Here is a 19,048-nt window from a genome sequence, read left to right as displayed (position 1 = left end):
AAAATCGAGCGTCCCCGCCCAGCTGCCTTCGTTTTCCGCGGCCCCGGGCTATGTCCACCTCTGCCGGGGCTCGGACCCGCAGCAAAGCCCGGGAGGGCGTGAGCGAGCAGGCGTCCCAGGCTTCGGCAGTCCCAGGGCCGCGCCCGCAGCTCCTCCTGGGATGTCGGGTGGGAAGGAGGGAGGCGCGGGCGGGAGAGGAGAAGCACGCGATCCCTCCGCTGCCGAGGGGGCTCCACGGGGGAATGGAGGGAGAAATAAAGCGAGCAGATGTGAACGTCCGTGGGGAGAAGTGGAGACCGAAAAGGCTGGGCGGCAGCAACCCAGAACCTGGCCTCCAAGGGGCTTCTACTCCGGGAGGGAGGCCGGGGCCGGAGGGGACCCTGACCGCTTCGTCTGCCCTTCTCGGCCCGGAAGCCGGGCCTCGAGACCCTCACCCGCAGCGGGGTCCCGGAGTCAGGCCGGCCTCGGGCCGCCTCTCCCCATCCTGGCACCCGGCACCCCACCCCATTCCTCGGGCATCAGCAGAGTCCCCCGGCGACGCGACCACGCGCCCAGCTGGGGAGGAGGAAGAAGGGGGGCGCAGGCCGGGGAGGGTCACCCCCGCGCCGCGGCTCCTCAGCTCCCGGGGAGTCGCCAGGACTGGCTTGCCGGTGGCCGTGGGAATGAGCGTGTCCCGAGGCGGCAGCTGCTGCGGGGGATAAACCCGGGAGAAGCCGCGAGACTGACTGAAGTCGGCCAGGAGCACACAGCGCGGCGGGGCCGGGCGTCCAACCCCATCCCTACTCGGGCGATGGCACGGGGAACCCCCCGCGCCTTCCACAGCCCAGGGCGCCCGCCCGAGGGGACTGGGGCTGGAATCCCGCTGCGCCGGTGCCCTGGCTTCGCGGGCGAGGAGGAGGAGGAGCAGGAGGAGGAGCCGCGGGTGAGGCGCGGGGCCACCGCCCACCCGGCCCGGAGGAGGCGGACCCACTCGGAGCGCCGCGCGCGCGCCGGGGCTGAGCCTTGCAAACAAGTGTCTGTGCGGTGTCCCCGCGGCCCTCTTCGCGCCGGGGCCGCTTCCTCCGGGTAGGAGGGAGCAAGGGAGCCCTCGCCGCGCGGCCCGCGAGCCGCCGCCGCCCTCGGCCCGGGCATCCCCGCGCGGGGGCCGCGGACTCGACTAGGCTGCCAGGCGCAGCGACACCGGGTCGCGGTGCGAGAGGCTCCTGACAGAAAAACGTGCGTGGTTGTCCCCACCCCTGGGAGGGGTTGCCGGTGCCGCGCGCGGCCGCCCAGTCCCCAGCGCTCTCTCCTGGGAGGATCCGCCGCCGGAGGAAGGAGTGGACCCAACCTGGCCGCGGCGCAGAAGTGGCTCCCAAGGAAGCCGGCGCCGGGGCCGCCGCCTCGTGTCCCCTCGGGGCTCAGTGCTAGGGGGTCGGCGGGCCGGAGCCGAGGCGCAGCCGGGGAACCGGGGGCTGCGGGGCCGAGCGGGCAGCCGCGCGAGGGGGCGGGCGCTCGGCGACCCGGGAGCCGGCTGGGCTGAGCCCCGCGCCCCGGGACGCGGGCTGAAAGCGACTGAGGAGCGCTGCCGCGGGCTGCGGACCAGCGCCGTCCCCCCACGGAGCGGGGCTTCTGCTATGACAGTTGGGCTCCCCGGAGGGTTAACCTGGGTGTCCTCGGCAAAGTTGTCGCCGAGCCGGGAGCCCGTGTAGGGGCCGCGGCGCCGCGGCTCGGGGGGCGGCCGGGCGGCCGGCGGCGGTCGTGGCTCGGCGGGGCCCGCGCGGCCGGGGGGCTCCTGGGGGTGTGCGCCCCCAGCCGGCTGCCCTCGTGGATGCCTCCCGGCGGCGGCGGGCCTATGAAAGACTGCGAGTACAGCCAGATCAGCACCCATAGCTCCTCCCCCATGGAGTCGCCCCACAAGAAGAAGAAAATCGCGGCCCGGAGGAAATGGGAGGTGTTCCCGGGAAGAAACAAGTTCTTCTGCAACGGGAGGATCATGATGGCCCGGCAGACGGGCGTCTTCTACCTGACGCTCGTCCTCATCCTGGTCACTAGCGGACTCTTCTTCGCCTTCGAGTAAGTGGCGGCGGCCGCTCCCCCGACGCCGCGCTCCCCTCGCGTTCCCTGTCCCCCGCCCCTCCTCGGGCTGCTTTCGTTTTCTAGAAGCCTTATCTACTGTAAATTGTTATATAATGCCAGCCCGGGCTCCCTCTTTTTTCTTTTAAATGTCTGATTGCTTTTGGGTCCCCAGAGAGAATGCCGTTCTGGGCCGGGCTTCTGGGAGCAGGGAGGGAAGGGGTCCACTTGGAAGGGGGGCCAGGCCTTCCTGCTCCAGGTGGCGGATGGGACCCAGCAGGTGGGGCCGCCGGTCCTTTATCCCTGGGGCGCTCTCTATCGAGTTTGGGAACCCAGAAAATCAACCCAGATGTAGCCTGCCGTGGGAAGGTGGGGTGCGATAGATTCCTAAGCCAGGGATACATAGAACTGACTTTTCCCCCCTTGCTGACAACAAATAGGGCATCTTCTTACGCTCAGTTGACTACATCTCCCATGTAACTTCGACGAATAATTGAGGAATCTTGGTTATTTCAGGTTTCAAAGTATCGGCTACCTAGTGTGCCCTGGATAGATCCTTTCATTCTCCAGCCTCTTAACATGCTCACTCTGGATTCACAATTTCTTATTTGCCATAAGGTTTCTAAACTCTTCACTTTCAAAAAGGTTGCAATAAAATGTCCAAAACAAACAATTTGGGAACACGTGAAAGGAGACTTTAGGTCTGTTAAGGAAGAGGATGACACTACATGACAACTTCTGATTCCAGAAAGAGTCTGGACTTTAGGGATTATATCTGGGGAAAAAGAAAAGTGCATGCAAGTCTTCACCGTTTTCAGGAAAATCAAATTGACCAGTAGCAACTGTCCTTCTGCCAACTAATGAAAGGTATTCTTATTTATTAACAGTGATTAGATAAAGCATTCCAATCAATTTCAGTTGCTCTCTTTGCATGCAACATTTGGAATGCAACTCCTTATGTAATTTCTGGTATCCTATGTTCAATGAAAGGTGGAGTTACTTTTTTCCCCCCAGAATTTAAAAAAAGCAATATATTTATAGGGAGTTCTTTGGGCTTCCCAAATCCTGGGTTTTATTGGGCATGATACTCCTTCAGTCTCCGCCTCCTCCTGTTGGGTAGGCTTAATTAAAACCTTTTGAATTTATTTACTTTTGTTTCTGAGTAGGATTAATAGGCTCTAATTTCGTGCCGGGCTTTTGCTCTTCCAAATGCTGTCTCAATTGGAAATGAATGATCTCTTGACAATGTAATACTTGTCACTCAAAACCCTCTGACTCTCAGGAGAAATGTTTTGTATCTGGACACTGCTCTGATGAGCAGTTTTAACAGGACTGAGTTAGACCAGGCAATGAGAAGGATGTCAGATTTAAGCAAATTCCCCTTCCCCAGTTCTTCTCACACACAACTCCTCTCCCCCATTTCCGATGGTGTGTGCACTTCCCCGGGTCCCCCTTTGATGTTTAGGTGCTGTATCTGTTTGACACTAGTAAGTAGAGTCAGTGGGGGACCTGTGGACGGGAGGGGAAGGGTGTGAACAGTCATTCAAAGTGGCAGGGAGACTCACTCTACTTATGCTGCTGTTGCTCCCATGGGCCCCCACTGAGAGCAGCCTCTTGTCCTTACAGACCCTGGAAACTGGAAGAAGGAGCACAGAGGTTCCCCATAAGTTTATGTTAGGTGTTAGGATAAACACCGGCACTGGAGCCATGATGCCGTGTGGTTTAACAGAAATGCCATCTCTTTAATGGCGGATTTAGTTACAGGTGCTCCTCTAGTTGCAGAGTATTCACTGTGTTCCTAATGTTTTTTTTGTTTGTTTGTTTGTTTTTTTTAAATCTTGAACAGATCCAAATCGGCACTTTTGCTCTTTTAGCGATTTTAACTGTGGAGAAAATGGGTTAATTTTGTGGTTCTGTTGCAGAGCTCCAGCCACAAGTGTGCTCCATGGAGAGTGATGAATATTTCATATTCTGTATATACCCAAATCCCCACTGTATGGTTAGGGATTCCCCCAGTTATTACTTAACATCTTTTATTTTGTTCGTTCAAACATAGCTTCGAACCAAACCATCATAAATTCATTTTCGTTTCTTGATCTCTGCGTGTATTTTTTCAAGAGTTCCCAAAAGTCCTCACTAGCAGGTTGTTAGGGATCTTTCTCTGCGTCAGTGTTGTGTTAACTGATGACTGTAGGAATAAATGTGTGCGCTGGGATTTTATTAGCTACTGTTTGCAGCATCTTTTTTTATATCAGCTCTGTGGGAGTGTATGTGTGTATATGTGTGTGTGTTTGGTCTCCATGGGTGTTGCTTCAACTAGGCAATTTGACATTTCAAGAAAGCAAGAGGCCCATCCTAGTATGATGCCTCTGTTCAGAAAAATCAGAGGCTGTTCAAGCTATAGAATATTATGGTTCAGCTGAGAATATTTGTCACTGCATTGCTTTCAAGTTCTTTATTCATAAATTAAATAACCAATTTGACCAAATTAATTTGCTAGAGACCAAAGAACAAGTTAACCCCATGAGAGAAAGAAAATACCAACAGGCCAATCCCTAAGCGAGATCCAGAAGAAATGCCAGTACTGCCTGCCCCTGGCCTGCCCTTCTCCTGCCTTCCTCTAGTTATTTATTGAACACATACTATGTGGTCCCCTATTTTGATTGTTTAATTTCATGTCTAGATAGCTTTTTTAAAATTTATTTTTAATTTTTTATAGAGATGGAGTCTGCCTATATTCCCCAGGCTGGTCTTGAACTTCTGGCCTCACGTGATCCTCCTGCCTTGACCTCCCAAAGTTCTGGGATTATAGGTGTGAACCACTGCACCTGACCATCAGGTCCAGATAGCTTTTTATTGGAGACAGAGTCTCACTGTGTTGTCCAGGCTGGAGTGCAGTGGCACAATCATGGCTCACTGTAGCCTCGGCCTCCCAGGCTCAAACGATTTTCTCTTCTCAGTCTTCTTAGTAACTGGAACTATAGGCGTGCACCACCACGCCCAGCCAAGTTTTGTATTTTTTGCAGAGACATAGGGGTCTCACTCTGTTGCTCAGGCTGGTCTCAAACTCCTGGGCTCAAGTGATCCTCCTACCTTGGCCTCCCAAAGTGCTGAGTATAGGCGTGAACCACCACACCTGGCTATCATGTCTAGATATCTTTTAATGTTAGTAAAATTCATTGTCAAACATTAGAATTGTGTTTCGCCAGTTACACATAAGCAAATAAAATGTGTGACAAGAAGAACGAATAACTTAGTCATTTAGTTTTAGCCCTCCCTTGTCTGCAATTCTTCTCTCATCCCAGCTCTCATTCCTGATCTTGAACAGATGGACAAGAAAGTTTGTCCAAGAGAAATGAACTTACTAGAACTCAGCAACAGGTGTTGATACAGTCTTCAGCCCCTGGAGAAAGGCAGGGTAGGAATGATTATTCCCACATCTAAGACGAAGTGACAGAGGCTTGGTGAGGTTAGTCACCTAGGGTCGCACAGCTAATTAGTGGGAAGGCTTCTGGCTGCAAAGCCAGTGCTGTTTCTGACTAATTGTGCTGCTCCTCGTTCAAGTCTAGAGTACTGGTTAAAGGCATGGATTTTGGAAGGACAGACCCTAAGCTTATTACTAGCAGTATAACCCTGGGCAAATGATTGGTCTTTTTTAAGCCTTAGTTTCCCAGTCTGTAAACTGCGATTAATAATAATCTACCTTTAAATGATGGGAAGATTAAATGGAGAACGTATACTCTGCATAGTATACGGTATAGTATATACAGTACCGTATATGCTATACTGTGTACCAGTGTTTGGTACATAGCAAGGGCTCAATAAATGGTTCATATTGTTAGAGTAAACCTTAGAAGTAGCCCCCGCAAGGACTCTGGTCACCTTTTTTTGAGAGCATTTTGAGGAAGGGAACATGTAGGTTAATAAGCAACTGTGACTGTGAAAAACTCAGAACTGTGCAGTCTGCTATTAAAGTAAAGACCTGGCCGGGCACAGTGGTTCATGCCTTTAATCCTAGCACATTGGGAGGCTGAAGCAGGAGGATTACTTGAGCCCAAGAGTTCGAGACCAGCCTGGGCAACATAGTGAGACCCCATCTCTAAGTTTTTAAATAAAAATTTAAAAATATAAAAATAAAATAAGCTCCTTTGTGTGAGTCCAAGGAGCCTCTGTGAAACTGTGGCTTTCCTGTTACCCATTCAGAATGGGAGTCCTTCAGGGATGTCTGGGGACCTGTCCTTATCCAGACTGGATTTCATTTTTGTATTTGAAGCCACCATCCCAGAACAGTGAAGACAGTACAGAAAGCTACTAGAAGCAACCAGATGCAATACTGTACTCTTTCTCAAGCAAGGAGGTACTGCTTGTCTGTTGGCATCTTTATGCACCGTGTGGAGTACTGATGAAAAGTGACAGCATTTCATAGCTGTGTTTAGGGGAGGTGGGGAGTCGACTGCAGTGCTATCCAGACAGCTCACCCTCTTTGCAGCTATTAAGAGTCTCATCAAGGCTGTCTATGCAATGTCGTCATTCTCACATTCCCAGAAGTAGAATTTGAAAAGATCAGTGAACATTAACAATTTCTTCTTCTCCCTGACATATGCACACATACAGCCTGCTTTTGTTTATAGTTATAATTTTTAAAATAAAAAGTCTTTGGTCCTGAAATATTAAACTGTCATAGTCTTGCTTACCGGGGTAGAAGGAAGGAAGGAAACTAGGAGGTTGAGTGAGGTTTGTGTTTTCAGCAGCATCATATGAGGTGAGGAAGGTCTGCTTAGATCTGGGGCTTGACTGGGTCTCCCCATTCTACACTGTCACCACAGACAAGTTTGGACGTGTTCCTGGGGCTCAGACACTTGAGCATGTGGGGACATTCTCAAATTTCTCATCACTAGAAGTCTATTGATGTTTTGTTTAAAAAACCTTTCTTTCTCTCTTTTCCTCCCTCCTTCCTTCCCTCCTTCTTTTTACATTTAGCTAATTCCTCTGAAACAAATGATGAATAATTGGGGAGTCAGTAGAACTGGGATCATGTTTGCTTTGAAGATGGAACTTGGGGCTCTCCCCTGAAAATAAAAGTGTATTTCGAAGAACGTCTCTGTTATAGACGGGTAACTTTTATTTTCTAGTAGAGGGTGCTGCCTTTATAACATATAATGACCCCATATTTTCTTACCACACCCTGACCATGCAGAACTGCATCAACCTCTCCACCATCTCAGAAAACATCTGCATAGAGTCTCATCTGTTTTTTCCAAGTGCTGGCCATGCTGTGCATCGTAGAACACCATGGGGTTGATACAGACAATACATGACCCTCAGGACCTTACCACAGGACAGTTCCTAGGAACATAGTACATGGAGCCAAGGACATTTATAATCCACTGTGGTTCCACAAGAACTTTAGGTGACTTCAAAACCTTATGCTCCATTGACATGAAAGCACTAACCCATTCATTTGTGTACGTGATCAACACATGTCAGTTCCTTGAGGATAGGGACTGGCCTTATTCACTGCTGTATCCCCAGGGCTTAGAATAGTACCTGGTCTATAATAGCAAGCTCCCAGTAAATATCTGCTGTTCAATGAAGTAATGGTAATATTGAAACACTTCAGAAAATACCTTTCTTGTGCTTTAGTTTTTGCGTTTTGTAAAGCTCTGTACATTAATAAAGTTTATAATTAATAATGTCTTGTAGAACACATTTGCCTCAGAAACTTTGATTATTTGATGTAATTCTTCTGAATTTAAGTGTGTTAATTAAAGCAGAAGGAAAAGCTTTTCTTAGTTATTTAGAAAACTAGTGATAACACTGGGATGTTCTCTTGGCTAACCAAGACTTCTTTCTAGTATTTATTTTTGAACTAAATGCTTTAAGCAAATAAAGCACTCTGGGATATATTTGAATGTTACCTAACAACCACCAGCACCTAGAATGATTTCTCATTTTATAGGCTCTTCACTTTGGACACTTGAATTTATCTAATAAAACTCTTAAGGATACTATTGACTACACATGTTTTATTGTGTTCCCTTTTAGCTAGTGGGAAGTGATACTAAATTGTGCAGAAAGGACTCCTCTAGGTTCCTATAATAAGATAATGATGGTTAATTATTTAATGGGCCATATCTGTATATCCTGGATTTTTTTTCTTTTTCAGTACAGTGTTGCACATAATTTATTCATGGCAGAGTTATTATGTCTTAGCAAGAAAATTTAAATTAAAAGTTGCAGGGAAGTGCATTTGTTATTTTATAGCTGAGGTTGTTAGGAAAGTGAAAAACAGTGGTGATCAATAGATACTTAATTAGTTACATCCAGGAATTTGGATCTAATAAAATGTCAGTTGATTCAGATTGGGGACTAACCTAATGCTTTTGTTCAGTTCATCACTAAATATGAAGGTTGGTCCCATTTCAAACTTATTTTTATAAACTGGATGATCTTCTACCTCCCCAATTTCCATCTTTTAAAAAATGTAATGTGAGATTGATACAGAAGATGATATATAACACTTACAAGTTTTGAAGTAAAATACTGTAAAGAGCAGCCATGAAACTACCACCCAACCCAAGAAGCTCATCAACACCAATGCTTTGAGTCTACTCGGTCCTCTGTCTTGGCCCAGTCACATCTACCTGCCCCTCCTTGAGGTCGTCACAGTCTGAGCTTGGTAATTATCAGCACCTTGCTTTGTCTTCTCTCAGGGACTTTGAGTGTGTGTATTCCCAAACAATAGGTTGTTTGGTTTGGTTTATTTTTCTTTACAAATATGGTATCATGCCATATGTAGTCTTTTAAAAATGCTAACATTGATTTAATATGGATTTAACATAAGATAGCATCACAGCATAGGATTTAAGGCAGTCTGTTCATGAATCCATGTAATTCTGCAGATGGCATAACTTTTATTTTGAAATGATTTCAAACTTCCAGAAAGGTTGCAAGACTAAAGAACTCTGTATACACTCCATTCAGATTCATCAATTGTTAACATATTTCTGCAACTATTTCTGTCTTTTTCCCTCTCTCCCTCAATCTTGCTATTAACAGTTTCCCCCTCAGACCCTTGAAGAGTAAGTTGCAGATATTATGTTCCTTTACATCCAAATACTTCTGCATGTAATTTTTAAGAAAAAGGATGTTCCCACATAAATACAGTAATGGTATCAGTTTTAGGAAATCTAACATGCATACAACAGTCCACACTGAGATTTTGCCATTTGTCCCAATATTGTTGGGTTTATCATCATGATATTTGTTTTCTATTTAACTAATGTGTATTTTGTTTCTCTTTTCCACCTTTTGACTTCTTTTAGATGAATTGCACATTTTTAGTATTTGATTTTATCTTTAACAAAATTTTAGGCTACATTTCTTTGTGCTATTTTTATTAGTTTTAAGAGATTACAATGTGCATTTTTAACCTATTACAGTCTATCTCCAAATAATAGTATTATTATTCACAAATAATGCAAGAAATAGAAAACATTATAATTCCTCTTACTCATTCCACCCTTTGTACCCATTGTCATATATTTTACATCCATATATGCTATAAAGCCAGTAAATGTTATTATTTTTAAACAATCAGTAGTATTTAAAATAAAAATAAATTTATGTAAAATAAATATATTTTAAAACACATATACACATGTATAAGATATAACACATATATACATATGTACATATATTAAATAGAGATAATTTTAAATGGACTTTTATATTTATCCTCATGTATTTACCATTTCTGGTACTCTTCATTTCTTCTAATTATATCACTTTCCTTTGGCTTAAAGTACTTTCAGCATTTCTTATATGCAAGTCTGCTGGTGACAAATTATCTTGGTTTTTGCTTTTTCTGAAAAAGTTTATTTTTGCCTTAATTTTAAGAGCATATTTTTACTAGATATAGAATTCTAGGTTGATAGTCTTTTTCCTATCAGACCTTTGATGATATTAGCCCATTGTCTTCTGATCTCTTGTTTCTGATGAGAACTTAGTTGTTATTTTTTTTAGCATTTCTCCCCATATGTCATGTGTGATATTTCTCCAGCTGATTTTCTCTTTATCTTTTTTTTCAGTGGTTGGAATATGATAACATGCCTATGTATGGTTTTCTGTACATTTATCCCACTTGGGGTTTGCTGAACTTCTTGGATCTGTGGATTGATATCTTTCATCAGTTTGGGAAATTTTTTCATTCTTTTTTCAAATATTTCTTTAGTACCTCTTTAATTATATATGATATCATTTTATATAGTCCCATACTTTTTAGATACTTTATTCCATGTTTTTGTCAATTATTTTCTTTTCCTCTTTGTGTTTTAGTTTGGATAATTCCTGTCAGGTTGTCTTCAAGTTTAATATTTCTATGTTAAGTCAATTTTGATATCTTATTTTTTTATTTTGAGCACTTCTACGCTTAAAAAATAGTTTTTAAGGAGTCTCCATTATTCTGCTGAAATCCTACATCTGTTCATGGTTGGGTTAATATTTTCTGCTAGATCCTTTAACATGTTTATTAATCATCCTTTAATAATTCCAACATCTACATCATTTCTGAATCTGTTTCTTTGGACTGTTTCTTCTCTTGATTATGGGTTATATTTTCTTTCTTCCTTCAAGCTTGTAATTTTTTTATTGCATGCCAGACATTGTATATAAGAGAATTATAAAGTCTATAGTAAGTTAAATTATTTTTTTCAGGCCACTAGTGTGCGTGAGTCAATCTAGTTTGTAATGGAAACAGGTTTGGGCCTTGGGGAAGTTTCAGTTAGATTCATTTTATCACTGGCTTCAAATGTTTTGAGGGCAGAATCAGGGCTTGAGATCTGAGCCCTGGAAAAACTCTGGAGGTTTTTAAATGCTTTACAGCCTAAGAGCAGCTTACGAAACTGTGGGAGATTTCTGTTTTTCAGCCTGACTGCTGGCTTTTTGGGTCACTGGGAAGTTGTCTTTGTGTTCAGTCTTGCACCAAGTTTCTGTACCTCAAGAAATCTGCACAGCTGCTGTGCTGCAGCTTTTGGAGGGCTGTTGCAGTGGTCTGAGTGAAGGCCTGGAGTACCTCAGAGTGACTTTCTCAGTTTTTACATTCTGACCCTTTATACCATACCCTGAAGCAAGGTCCTGTAGGCTTCAGAGAAGATGTCTCTCTAGTCTCCTGCCCTACCCCCAGCCTTTGGTGTAGTTTTGTTGTGTTTTTGGTAAAGATCATTTGGTAAAGAAAGAGTGGCTGGTGGCTAGGCCTCCTTGGAATTATAATTCATATGGCAGTCCACATATGGCCATTAATGTGGGTTAAAAATTTAGCTGATTTCTCCTCACTCCTGTTTATGGTGGATTCCTGTTCTTCCTGCTGCTTTGCTGGGGAAGGAAGCAGCTGTTGGCCTTTTTTCTCTTGGGAAGGACTTGACACATTCAGGCTTCTTTGCTTTCTAAGCTCCCTGACAGATTTTTTTCAGACTATGCTTTTGTAGCTAATCTAGCTTGTTCTCATTGTTAGAGTGGGAGTGATTGCTCTCACAACTTTCAACTTGTGATTGTTAAAAACTTAATACTGTATTTCTCAGATTCATTTATGTTGTTGCATATATATGTAATTCATTTTTACTGCTGTAGGATTTGATTTGTGTAAATATGCCCGGTTTATTCCTCATATGCTTTTTAATCTTTCTTTCTTTGACTTCTTACTGATTCTTGGCCTTTGCCGTCATTTTGTATGTAATGCAGAATCTGCAAGACTCTGTTTTACAGATTTTGATCCTCTTAAATGTGTCCTGCCAGTGACTATGACATCTAGACCCAAATGCTTAGGCCTGGATAAGTGAGAGAGAACTTAGCATGGGATTCATTGGCTTTTACGTGATATTAAAATATTTATTACAATGATAAGTCCTAGCTATCAACTGATCATTGAAGTTGTATACAATTAAGAGCATGGTTTATAGAAATGTATATCCTTATGATGAGTGAGGTACTTTATCACAGATCTTCATCTCCTAGCTTAATTTGATGCCAATTTTTCTTGATTTTAAAAGAAAGCTAATTTTTTTTTCTTTTCTTTATCCCTTATAATATTTTGTGCCTTGAAGCTCTTCTCTGATCTCATACCTAATGTGTGTACAGTCCCCAGTGTGTGTGTGGGGACTTCTCATGTAGCCAGCTTTCTTTGGAAGCCTTGACAGCAAGGGTTTCTGATTGAACCAGCCAGGCCTCTGCTCTTGTAGACTTTCTAGTCTTTGGTGCTTACCTGAGAGAAAAAAATTGTTTCCTCTGCCACGACTGGACCCAGAATGAAGAGAAAGATTTGTGTGTGTGTGTGTGTGTGTGTGTGTGTGTGTGTGTTGATCCCCCTTGACTCCAATCCTCCTATCTGTAGAAGTTAGATGATCTTTAATTTAGGTCTGTTTTTGCCTTTACCTCCTTTTCCCTTCATAGCTGGAGCTAACATACCATTAGGGTAGACCTCCCTGTCCTCTTCTAGAGACTTTGGACATAGACTTGATTTCAACTGCAATGGCACTTTTTTATTTTATAACAATTAAAAAAAATTTTTTTGAGATGGAGTTACCCAGGCTGTTGTTGCCCAGGCTGGAGTGAGTGGCGCCATCTCAGCTCACTGCAACCTCTGCCTCCCGAGTTCAAGCAATTCTCCTGCCTCAGCCTCTCGAGTAGCTGGGGTGATAGGCATGCACCATCACACCCAGCTAATTTTGTATTTTTAGCAGAGACGGGATTTCTCCATGTTGGTCAGGCTGGTTTTGAACTCCCGACCTCAGGTGATTCGCCTGCCTCCGCCTCTCAAAGTGCTGGAATTACAGACATGAGCCACCGCGCCCAGCCTATTTTAGAACAACTTAAGCACACTTTAGTGCACCATTTAAAAACAGCAGTATAATCATTTCTGTACATCTTCAAACTAGATTTTAAAAACTGCTGACTTCCATGCTGTTGAGAGCCATGGGAATGAGGCGGGGCACAGCAAGGCAGCTGATAGAGGAGGGTGTAGCCAACGGCCCTGCCTGTGACTTGCCCTGAGATAATCTTATCAGTGGAGGAATGGCGATCTAACCCACTTGGGAAGGAATTTGAGCTCTATAAGTCTGCTATCTTTTGGTGATTTTCAGGCATGGCTCATGAATACAAGGCAACAGCTTATTTTAACTCTAAATACCAGAGTCTACTTGAGATGTTACTTCTACTTGCTGATAAATGATTGCCCTTCTTGTACTGATCATAGAAATAAAATAAGCCTCTAAAATGTGTGTTCCTGGCTACTTCCTTGACATAATCTGGTATTTTTCTCAGTTTTCACTTTTCCCTTTCTCTCATAAGATCTCTCGTAAGTGTACCATCTCTCGTGGTATGAGATACTGTGACTACTTTTTCTTTCTTTGAAACTTTTTCTGTAACTTGTAGGATGTTCCTCTCCCACTTACCTTTAGTTAATTTCCTTTTCCCCTGCATCACGTATCTCTTCTTTCTTGCTTGCTTTTAATTAACTTTGTTCCTCTTTCTCCGGCCTGTCTTACTTTCCTAAGCAAGTTTGCACGGTCATGGTGGTTGCTCTGGCCTTTTCAAATGTGACCTTCATCTCTGTGTCTCTGTCCCCTGCTTAAAGCACCTGCCCCCGACCTGGCATTTCCTCTTGCCTGTAGAGATCTTTGCTGAGGTGTCCTCTGATTTCCAGAAAGCAAGTCATTGAAAGCTGAATGGCCTGCAGTATCTTCTCAATAGAGAGTCTCAGGGCCCCACCGCTCTCAGGAAAGAACATTTCCTGGGTTGCAGAACTGTGGCCTGGGAACATTCTCACTTCCACCCTTCCCGCCTACCGGTAGCCATCAGGCTCTGCGCCTCCTTTCCTTCCGTGTCTCTTAAACTGCATTCTTCCTCTCTGTGTCTATACTTAAGGTTCTGGTTCACAATCATTTCACAGATTCTTTGACACTTTTCCCATAAATAGGTGGAGTCTGATTCCTCTCCTCTGGAATATGGGCCAGCCCACATATGAAGGACAGAATGTGGCAGAAATGATGCTGTGTGATTTCCAAGGCGAGGTTAGAAAACATGGCAAGGTTTCCACCTGCCTCTCCCTCTCTCTCTCTCTCTTTCTCTCTCTCTCTCTCTCTCTCTCTCTCTCTGTCACTTGGGACATGCACCTTTGGAGCCCTGAGCTGCCACACAAGAAGTCTAGCTCCCTGGACACCCCTGTAATACAGAGGCCGTGTAGAGGGGTTTAGACCACATAGCAATAGAGGTGACAGTGGAACCCCAGCTGAGTAAATGAACCTTCACATAATTTGAATCCCCCACCTCCATGACCTCACCCCACTCCCACTTTTTTGAGTCATCCCAGTGAAAGCCAAATGGAGCAGATATGAAGAGTTCCTGCTGAGCTCTGCCTAAATTGTACAGTGATGAACAAAATAACATCATCGATGCTTTAACTCACTATATCTTGGGACACTTTATTATACAGCCACAGTAACTAGAAAACTGAACTGCCACAATGTTTCAAATGAAGTGTTGGGACTGGTTTGGGGCATGCAGTGATTCATGTATGACCAACAACACTAAAGTTACACTGCTGAAGTTTGAGAATTTAAAAAATAAATGGTAAATCCAGGGTCAGCTCTTCCCACTCCCTTCCATTCCAGAATGCTTCTTTGAGCAGGAGAGACAGGGGTTGCGACCAATTCATGCACCCATGATTTTGCCCAGTCCCAGCACTTGCTTGGCAGAAGCTGCCCTTCATCTCATGTGCCCTGGTGGGAAAGTAGTGAGTACTGACAGTTTAGGCCCTCACCACCCCACGCCTGGATGGTGTTGCCAGCTTTCTTCCTCACTCCCTGTCTCTATTTTTCGTTTTATTTGTTTATTTTTTTGAGATAAGGTCTTGCTCTGTTACCAAGGCTAGAATGTAGTGGCATGATCATAGCTTACCACGGCCTTGACATGCTGGGCTCAAGCAATCCTCCCATCTCAGCCTCTGGAGTAGCTGGAACTACAGGCATATACCACCACACCTAGCTAATTTTTTTTTTTTTTTTTTTTTTAGTAGAGATGGGGTCTCACTATGTTGCCTAGGCTGGTCTTGAATTCCTGAGCTCAAGTGATCCTCCCACCTCGGCCTCCCAAAGTGCTGAGATTACAGGTGTGAGCCACCACACCTAGCCTCTCTGTCCGTATTATTCCTTCACTCTGGCCTTAAAAATCCGAAGTTCCACCGGGCGTGGTAACTCATGCCTGTAATCCCAGCACTTTGGGAGGCTGAGGCCGGCGGATCACGAGGTCAGAAGATTGAGACCATCCTGGCCAACATGGTGAAACCCCGTCTCTACTAAAATATAAAAAGTTAGCTGGACATGGTGGCACGTGCCTGTATTCCCAGATACTTGGGAGGCTGAGGCAGGGGAATCACTTGAACCCAGGAGGTGGAGGTTTCAGTGAGCCGAGATTACGCCACTGCACTCCAGCCTGGTGACAGAGCAAGACTCTGTAAAAAAAAAATAAAAAAAATAAAAGAAAATAAAATAAATTTTAAAAATCCCAAGTTTCTTACTACACTGTGTCTGTTACATATATAGTGATACACTCATACACCTATTGGGAAACTAAATCTGTGCAAAACTGTATAAAATCAGTACTTGAGGCCTTTCTATTTTTCTCATAGTTTATTAAGAGCAACAGATGAGAGTCTCTGTTCCCTAAGATCTCAGCGTATAGCAGTCCTGTTGATGTAGGTCTGTTTTTGCCTTTACCTCCTTGCCCCTTTATAGCTGGAGCTAACATACCATTAGAGTAGACCTCCCTGTCTCCCTCTAGACATAGAAACACAGCTCTCTTAGGGACATCTTTTTGACACTGTCATGTACCAGGATGTTCACCCCTCTCTGGGTTAGTGAGAAGGCCAGGGGCCTGTTTCACCTGCCTGCCATGCTGTTGACACACCAAGGCCTTTCCAGAAATAGCCTATGGTGGCCTTGTGGTCTGCAGAGCCTTGCTGTCCCACAAGGGGACAGCTAGGCAAGTAATGACTCCTAGCAAGCTGATCTTTCCAGCAAGCCTCAGATTTATATAATCAAAGCAATTTATCATCTTGAATGCTCCTATTTAGGGGTCTTTTAATGCCATGAGTTTCCCATACTCACATTCTTGATGGCAGATAAGGGCATTTTTGAACATAAAATCCAAAGTCAAGTTAAATTCTGCAGCTATATATGGTCTATTTGTCTTTTTAAGCAGGAAGAAGAATTCTTTACTTAAATTATCTCACACTTACAAACTTGGTACAGATTTTCCTGCCTCTCTTTAAGATTGAAACCCATTCAAATTAAATTTCAGCATGGCCCTAACATACACAGTCAAATGGTGATGATGGCTCTATTTAGGAAACACACTGAGTTTGTGTTTGTGTTCTTATTCTATTAGCTATAAGCATATTTTGCACAGATATTTCAAGAGGTATGCTCTTGTCTGCTTAAAGGTAGCTAGATACTGAATGTTGGAGAAGCCCACTCTTCCCATCATAAAATTACTACTTAGAATTAACAGTGTTTTATATAGAAACTGTATTTCTTCTTTGGCTCAAAAAAATAAAGGTAGGAAGCATTGCTTTTAAGCTGTATGCCTTTATTGAGCTAGGAAACTACTAACATTCTATTTTTTAATTTAGAAGTTGAAGTGGCAATGAAGTAGAGTTCCACTTATTTCTATCTAAGTTCTCTGCCTCTTGGCTTCGGATGGTGAGACAAGGAACGATCTACCAGGACAATATCATCCCCTTGAACCTGAGATAAAGATTATTCTTGAGTCTTATGTGAAATTGTTGATTTTGGAAGGTTGTGTGGATTTGTGGACCGTAGTTGGTATTGTCAAGAAAGATCTCAGGTTTCCCTGAATGGGAGCCCCAGTCAAGCGTAAAGGGGGAGACTTAAGTTTGGAAATAAATGGAGAGTCGTTCTCCTTACTGCCCATTCTCTCTTCCCCCAGAATTAGTTTTCTTTTGCTGCTGTAATGAATTGTTACAAACTGAGTGGCTTGAAACAACACAGATTGATTATCTTACAGTCTGTACATCAGAAGTCTAGTCTAATCCTGCTCTTCCTGGGCTACAATCAGGGTGTCAGCAGGGCTGTGTTCCTTCCGACAGCTGTAGGGGAAATTCTCTTTCCTTGCCTTTTTCGGCTTCTGGAGCTATCTTGCAGCCCCCTCCCTCCATCCTCAAAGCCAGCAAGGCTCCGTGTCTTCCTTCCATCATCACACGCCCCTCTGCCTGCAGCCAGGAAGGGCTTTCTGCTTTTAAGAACCCGTGGGATTGCTCTGGGCCCACCTGGATGACCCGGGAATTTCAGCTCAAGGCCCTTAATGTATCACAGCTGCAGATTCCCTTTGGTACTGTAAGGTAATATGTTCACAGGTTCTGGAGATTAGGATGTGGATGTTTTTGGGGGAACGTTATTCTCCCTTCCACACCCAGATTCTTATTGTTCCCTGTACAAAGCTGGACTTGAACTTCTGAAGACTTTTCTGCATCCCTCTGAGGGGGGCAGTCCCGAGACAGTAGGAGGTAGGAGGGGATTATTTGTCTGGCTGACCACAGTGTCTATTATGGTTAATGACACTTGCCTTTTGCAGATGGGTCTGCCATCCAGCGCAGAGACACAGGCTTTGGGGAGACAAACCCAACTGCCAGGGGAGAGAGAGGGAGTCCAGCCTGGCAGGCAGCATGGGGTTAGCTCCCCAGCCCCACCAGCTCCCCAGCTCCCCAGCTTCCCAGCCCCCCAGCTCCCCAGCCCCCAGCTCCCCAGCGCCCCAGCCTCACAGCTCCCCAGATGGCCCCAGGTAGGCAGAGACTGGGGCAGAGGAGACAGAGTGGACAGTGACTGGATTCGGTAGAGTGTGGAAACAGGGACGTGTGTCCCTAGGGAGCAGGGTCCCTGTCCCAAGTCTGATGGACCGCTAGAAGCTTTTGCCCAGCAGGCTGGGTGGACCCAAAAGCGCCAGGCCAGGCTGCAGTCCTCGAGGGAACCTGGCAGGGTCAGGGAAGGGATGTGGTTACTTCCACTGGCGTCATGTCAGGATGGAGGGGCGGCCTGCCGGCAGGGGGAAGAATCTCTAATGCCAGCTGGGGCAGTTGCTGCTCCATCCCCTATGGGGCTAAATTGAGGGCCTGCTGAGCCATCCTTCATCTGGGGGGAAGAAAGGGAAGCGGAGGCTGGAGGCCAGGCTGAATCTGACATCTAACTCAATTTCCTTCTCAGTGTGGGATAGTCCTGTCTCCTCCAAAGAAGATTTTAAAGTACATGAGTGTCCTGCTGCCCCCACCAAGACAGAATAATGGGAATAATTACTGTTGCTCCAGAAACAGCTTGAATAAGTACTCCTTCTTCTGGGCCAGGAGGACTGTAAAGATGTTTTATAGGAACACAATTGTATCAAATTAAAATGTTTCTTATTTTGTAATACATTTTGCCTTTCTTACTTATTCTCCATTTTTTGCTTAGAGAAAGGAATTCTGTTGTTATAATGACTCCTCTGAAACGATGGCTCATTGCGTCTCCACTGATTGGTACAAAAGAAGAGAAAAAGCTCTATGTGTCTGACAGTAAACATTTAAGTGGGGATTTAGCTTGCTCATTTCCTCAGCATCCACAGTTAGGTTAACTCAGTCTCCAAAGAAAAATGGGTTTACTTGAAATGTCTGGTTGTATACATGGATCAAAATAATTAAGACGTTTACGAAGCTCTGCAGTTTTCCAGAGGGGACCTGCATGACTGTTTTCCAGGCAGGTTGTCAGACCTTGCTTTCCTGATTAGCAGCAGTTAGGGGGCTGGATAAAAGCACCCCTTCAGAACAGAGTCTCATTTCCATTTCTTTCAGGCCACTTATCTTTTCCAACTGTTTTTCCCATATCTTCATAAATGTTTCACTCTTCTTTTGTTAGTATTTCTTGGTCTCTTGAGTCAAGAAATATTTACTGAGTAT

General features: G+C 44.9%; 1 protein-coding gene across 5 annotated transcripts in view; it reads left to right on the top strand.

Annotated features, from left to right (window-relative positions):
• The first annotated feature begins 514 nt into the window (after window positions 1-514).
• The window catches only part of ZDHHC14 (zinc finger DHHC-type palmitoyltransferase 14), a 300,740-nt gene continuing 282,206 nt past the window's right edge, over window positions 515-19,048 (top strand). For 3 of the 5 annotated variants that reach the window (XM_031667336.1, XM_017958196.3, XM_017958195.3), the window contains exon 1: window positions 515-2,052. In XM_031667336.1, coding sequence (XP_031523196.1) covers window positions 1,808-2,052 — 245 coding nt within the window. In that variant the 5' untranslated portion in view covers window positions 515-1,807. The remainder of the gene's footprint in view (window positions 2,053-19,048) is intronic. The other 2 variants (XM_017958193.3, XM_017958194.2) reach the window with 2 other exon arrangements.

This window comes from Papio anubis, chromosome 6 (assembly GCF_008728515.1).
Source record: "Papio anubis isolate 15944 chromosome 6, Panubis1.0, whole genome shotgun sequence".
Classification (NCBI taxonomy): domain Eukaryota; kingdom Metazoa; phylum Chordata; class Mammalia; order Primates; family Cercopithecidae; genus Papio; species Papio anubis.
This window is presented reverse-complemented; position numbering and strand designations above follow the sequence as displayed.